Source organism: Brienomyrus brachyistius, chromosome 13, assembly GCF_023856365.1.
Source record: "Brienomyrus brachyistius isolate T26 chromosome 13, BBRACH_0.4, whole genome shotgun sequence".
Lineage (NCBI taxonomy): Eukaryota > Metazoa > Chordata > Actinopteri > Osteoglossiformes > Mormyridae > Brienomyrus > Brienomyrus brachyistius.
Genome location: NC_064545.1, coordinates 25,549,990 through 25,556,452, shown reverse-complemented (window position 1 = coordinate 25,556,452; position 6,463 = coordinate 25,549,990). Strand labels below are relative to the sequence as shown.

The 6,463-nt window shown below is 44.8% G+C and overlaps 1 protein-coding gene across 1 annotated transcript; it reads left to right on the top strand.

Annotated features, from left to right (window-relative positions):
* Window positions 1-677: 677 nt before the first annotated feature.
* On the top strand, window positions 678-1,817 carry LOC125706844 (uncharacterized). The gene has a single exon (XM_048973686.1). The coding sequence runs from the start codon at window positions 678-680 to the stop codon at window positions 1,815-1,817; it is 1,140 nt and encodes a 379-aa protein (XP_048829643.1).
* The last annotated feature ends 4,646 nt before the right edge of the window (window positions 1,818-6,463 follow it).

The window sequence follows — 6,463 nt, the reverse complement described above, 5'->3', positions numbered from 1 at the left end:
ATATACTTCGATCATATTCACTGATTCCCCTAAACAATGAAAGAATTTATTAGAAAAAAATTAGGAACTAAGATGAAGAATAGGATCCGTGCAAATGACACATGGTAATCCATAGGTACTGTAAATAGGGTATGGGATAGTGTTCTGGGTGCCATCTTCGGGGGGGGGTGGGGGCAATTAGCAAACCGCTGGTGCAAGCAGTACCCCCCCACCAAAATAATAAATAAACTGTGAAATTGGGCAGTGAACCTTGCCAAGGTTGACTCATGGACTTCCAGCAGCACTGAGAGCGTGCTAATCACTCCAGCTGTGTTCCAGTGTCCTCAAAAGGGATTTTTTAAAATTATTTTTAGCTTTTTTTATATCTTTCATCCTTTGTATTGTTATACAGTCGATTTTTATTTTTTGTGCCATCATTTAGTTTGTTTTTATTCGTTTTGCTTGTGTTATGTGCCTGAGAGCATCTCACCATGACAAATTACTCATGAAAACTTGAAAATACATTGATTCTGATGCAGATTCTGATACTGATTACAAACTGCAGGATCTGAACAGAATCTGTTCTTGCAGGCATTACACCAGTGCATAGCAGCACCACCTTTGTCCTACATCTCAATAAAGTAGGTAATGCCTAACAGATGCTATCAGTGTTTCCAGGTCAAGTCGAGCTTTTTCATATGACCGGAGACTCCCTCACAGCGGCAGGCCCACCAACACACCATACCAGCCCCGGAGACTCCCTCACAGCGGCAGGCCCACCAACATATCATACCAGCCCCGGAGACTCCCTCACAGCGGCAGGCCCACCAACATATCATACCAGCCCCGGAGACTCCCTCACAGCGGCAGGCCCACCAACATACCATACCAGCCCCGGAGACTCCCTCACAGCGGCAGGCCCACCAACACACCATACCAGCCCCGGAGACTCCCTCACAGCGGCAGGCCCACCAACACACCATACCAGCCCCGGAGACTCCCTCACAGCGGCAGGCCCACCAACACATCATACCAGCCCCGGAGACTCACTCACAGCGGCAGGCCCACCAACACACCATACCAGCCCCGGAGACTCCCTCACAGCGGCAGGCCTACCAACACATCATACCTGCCCCGGAGACTCACTCACAGCGGCAGGCCCACCAACACATCATACCAGCCCCGGAGACTCCCTCACAGCGGCAGGCCCACCAACACATCATACCAGCCCCGGAGACTCCCTCACAGCAGCAGGCCCACCAACACACCATACCAGCCCCGGAGACTCCCTCACAGCGGCAGGCCTACCACCACATCATACCAGCCCCGGAGACTCCCTCACAGCGGCAGGCCCACCAACACACCATACCAGCCCCGGAGACTCCCTCACAGCGGCAGGCCCACCAACACACCATACAAACCCCGGAGACTCCCTCACAGCGGCAGGCCCACCAACACATCATACCAGCACCGGAGACTCCCTCACAGCGGCAGGCCCACCAACACATCATACCAGCACCGGAGACTCCCTCACAGCGGCAGGCCTACCAACACATCATACCAGCCCCGGAGACTCCATCACAGCGGCAGGCCCACCAACACATCATACCAGCCCAGGAGACTCACTCACAGCGGCAGGCCCACCAACACATCATACCAGCACCGGAGACTCACTCACAGCGGCAGGCCTACCAACACATCATACCAGCACCATGGACTCCCTCACAGCGGCAGGCCTACCAACACATCATACCAGCACCGGAGACTCACTCACAGCGGCAGGCCCACCAACACATCATACCAGCACCGGAGACTCACTCACAGCGGCTCAGATGTAGATAATTACACTTTCGGTCAAATCGGGCCATAATTCATCCATCCATCCATCCATTTTCCAACCCACTTATCCTACTGGGTCGCGGGGGGTCCAGATCCTATCCCGGTAGCTATGGGCACGAAGCAGGGAACAACCCAGAATGGGGGGCCAGCCCATCGCAGAGCACACTCACACACCGTTCACTCACACATGCACTCCTATGGGCAATTTAGCAACTCCAATTAGCCTCAGTATGTCTTTGGACTGTGGGGGGAAACCGGAGTACCCGGAGGTAACCCCATGACGACATGGGGAGAACATGCAAACTCCGCACACATGTGACCCAGGCGGAGACTCAAACCCGGGTCCCAGAGGTGTGAGGGAACAGTGCTAACCACTGCACCACCATGCCGCCCCCAGGCCATAATATATATAATTAATTTATACATTAATATTTATGCATTTACTTTTTATATTTGTTTTTTGCTTTTAAATTTAATCCACTTCTGCATCAGATTTGTTTTTATTTTATGGTGCCATTTATTTTTCCTGTTTAATATGTTTTGGATTTTGTCAAATTGTACGGCACCTTTATGAGCTGGGGCTGTTTTTAAATATGGATCATAAATAGACACTGGCTTGACCATTCAGCTATGCGGCCTTTATATAAGTTAGGATATTGCTTGTACAGGGCCAGTGGTATAATAAACAGTACTAATATGCCACTCAGTACTGTATAATAAACAGTACTAATATGGCACTCAGGCATGGAGTGCATTTCACAGAAACAGATGCCAGAACCCAGACAGTCACGATGCACATTTTTTTATCTTCTCCACATAATCAAAAAGAAAAGAACTGAATTCTGCTATTGCCAGCTAGCTTGAAGTATTACTTTAATACTGTAGTATAAATAACCTAATTCCAGCATTCAGAGAAACAGGTGTCCTGCCCTAGGCCACAGCATAATGGCTGCAACAAAGTATATAGCTTGTCACTTCAGGTTACAGGAGTCTATCTCCCTGTCTTTGAATGAAAGCCTGGCCCAGAAGTGTAGATATTACACATAATAAAATGGAAAAACTATTTTTGTACTCATTTTTAGAAAGAAATAGTGGCTTTTCTCAATAATGCCTTTTATTAACATCTTAAGAGTAAGTAGAAACCCCTATTTTTTCTGTAAAACCAGACAGTAAAAACCCAGCCCAAGATTTTGTTTCTACCAATCAGTTGAGCGTAAAGACTCTCAGTCACAGAGGACTTAAATGGGTGGTTGAAACAAAACCTTGGTCTGGATTTTCACTGACTGGATCTGAACTATCCAGCTCTGCATAAAACTATTCAAGTGCCAATCAAACCAATATTCTGAGCATTTAGACAATTTACAGTTATATACGAATGGCACTTGTGTTATCAAATATATAATGACTATCTAGCATTTTTCTATGTCATTGCAGCACAATATTTACCACACAAAATTATGTTTTTGTATTGATGACCACATATATTGATTAACACTCTTGCTGCTGAAAACACTGAGATGTAATTATGTCTTTGCATAAGTATGTGTGCCAAAAAAAACGGTAAGCTATGGTGTTGGGGACTAATACAGCCCATCCGTCCATTTTCTGAAATCACTTATCCTATTCTGGGTTACAGGGGGTCCGGAGGTTAAAGGTACAAGGCAAGGAACAACCCAGGACAGGATGCCAACCCATCAGAGGGCACACTCACACATGCACACCTACGGGCGATTTGGTAACTCCAATTAGCCTCAGCATGTTTTTGGAGAGTGGGGGGAAGCTAGAGCACCGGGAGGAAATCCCACGACAACACGGGGAGAACATGCAAACTCCACACACATGTAACCCAGGCGGAGACTCACCCACATCCCACAGAGGAGTAATCTGTATATTTCCATAGTTTTCATTTAAATCTGGCTACACTGACTATGCCTTACCTTACATGTGTAAGCACCTACGGAGGCAGGAGAAAAGTGGTGGTCACACCACTGACTTTCCGTTTGTTGCTGCAACTGAAACAATTTATAACACGGCACTGAGGAGCTAATTAAAACAATAAATCCAGCAAGCACATTAGTGGACCGTTTGGTGGCCTAAGTGTTCGCTCTCAACGTCGTCAACAATACTCTCGACATGGAGCTGGACGAACTACACTATATGAAACAGATATTATCTGCACACTGTTTAATCAATATTTCATACGGTGGTTAAGTTATGTGATCTAAAATGGTTTAGGTTTCACATTTATTTTTTTCCATCAGTGCGTGTAATTGTGATCAGGTCTTGAGTAGTCAAATGTATAACTATTAAGTGATTGACAAATTAACAAAATATGTAATTATTACAACAATCAAACCTTAATGATTTTGTAATATTGTGGAAAGTAAAAATATTGAAGTCTCTCGCTATCTCTCTCTCAGACACACACACACACAGACAGACACACACTCACAGGTTTGTAATAATATCTTTCTGGGGACTCTCCATTAATTTCTACGAGGAAAACTCTAATCCCATATAACCTTAACCAAAAGTAACCAAACCAAATAGGAGATTTTTGGCATTTTTAATTTTTTGATTGCATTCACAGATAAAAGATGGTCCCCACAATGTCAAAAAAAATGTTTTTATTATATTCTGGGGGGGGGGGGGCATTTGGTCACACACACAAATAATTATGGTTTATAAATAATTTTGTCCATTGAACGTATAGCCTGTGTTATTAATTTTTAATGTTTTTATTTGGTCTGTGAATAGCTGGGAGTATAGAATGAATTAATGAAGGTGCTCGTATTAAGTATAGACTACATGTTCTCTTCACTAAATCACCAAAATAGAAATACAGACATTTTAAGCAAGTAAATAAGTTATGACAAGCTCTTAACATGGCATCGCTAGTTCTTTGTAAGTGTTGCATATTTCCGTTTTGCGTCAAGAATGCGGAGCGTGTGAGTTAACCAGCACAAGCAAATTGAATCACGAGGGAAAATACTTGTTTATAACATTTTGCTTAACCCAGGAAGGGTGGAACAGCGATTTTAATGCTCCCAAAGCAATAGGGAAAGGCACTATTACCAGAAAATGATGCCAAAGTACACGGGAACTTTCTTCATAATGCTTAATATGCACACTTAAAATGTACCTTCATATTCGTTTCAGCAACTCTAGGTGGCACTATTTAGACGTCGTTTCAATCTCCCATAATACGAATTATCTGTTAATGTTTGAAGATTCAGATATCATATGTCAGATCCATAGATTTTCCATCTGCATTATACAAGTTAGCTTCACGGGGGGGGCAGCAGCCGTCGCTAGAGAGCACGGGGCACGGGGTCCAGCCTGCACACCATGTCACTCCATGGAGCTAATGTGCCTCGCAGGGCACGCAGACTACGGGCAATTCGAGTCACTTATTAATCTAACTGCGTGTCCTTGGAATGCGGGAGAAAACCCGCATGCAAACACAGAGAAATGTATGCGACAACACAGCTATCCACTGAGCCCCCATGCCGCCAGCTGTCTGGATGTATTTATAAACGTTTGACGTATCTTTAAAGCATCCATCCATCTTTCTTGTCATGGTAAGGGTCGCGGGGTATTTGCAAACGACAATTAAATATTTAAATGCAGGGAAAATTCGTGCATGTATGTTTTAAATGTTCCGTTAAAGAAATACGCTGAATGGTGAACACGCAAACCGCAGTATGTAAGTGGGCATCCAATCTTCTGTATTAAAGAGTGCAGCTTAATCGATAGCACTACGACCACGCCGGAGCGCCGTGATCACGTGACTCTCCCACCGACGAAGTCACGTGATCACGGCGCTCCAATAGCGCCATTTTGAGTGCAGTGTGAGAGAAAGGGATCCTTCTACGGCGAGAGGAAAAAAGCTCAAAGTCCTTCATGTGGCGAAGCCAAAGATCGATGTGAATTGCTTGACCAGTGAGTACATGTGTAGCGCATAAAAGTCGTATGACCCGAGTAATTCATTACGTGGGAAATGCGAGTTTTAGTGTTCTGTATTCGGTGTGCTGGGAGTTAGGGTGGCTCGTGGGCTTGCTGAGGTATGGCAGCGGCGGAGCGGCTTGTCCTGCCCCCTTTTCCACACCGCCACCGCCATGGGGCCCATGGTCTCGGTACCACGTCGATTTTTCACGGCCTTGAGACCTTGTGGTTGTTGATCATGATGTTCAATGCCAATGAGAAGTATTTATCTCAATACAATACCCACCGACCCTCTTTAAAGGCATGCACGTATACACGCATATATTTATTTTCTGATATATGTAAATGGTCTACGATTAGCTTCAGGAAATGCGTTAGGATAGAGCACACTAATAACATTGATGGCAAATAACGTTTTATTAACAACCGGCTCAATTATATTCAGAATACAGTATAACTATTTACTTTGTTAGTGTTTTCTTTGATATTTAATGGTAGTCTCCTTTTACGTACTACATTGTACTGCACTGCCTTGTGATAAAATTATTTGCGCACCATTTGCTTGCTCAAGCTACTTTTATCTAAAGTGACTCAAACTGCATGTCAAATGTGGCCTATGGAAAAGCCCAGACAAACCAGCGTCAGCCTTGAGTGGCTTAATCGGTGGAACCGGAGCATCTCTCCTGGGTCCTGACTCTCA

What these genes read in the sequence shown, in the direction of transcription:
- LOC125706844 (XM_048973686.1), top strand. Translation starts at nt 678, where the DNA reads ATGACCGGAGACTCCCTCACAGCGGCAGGCCCACCAACACACCATACC.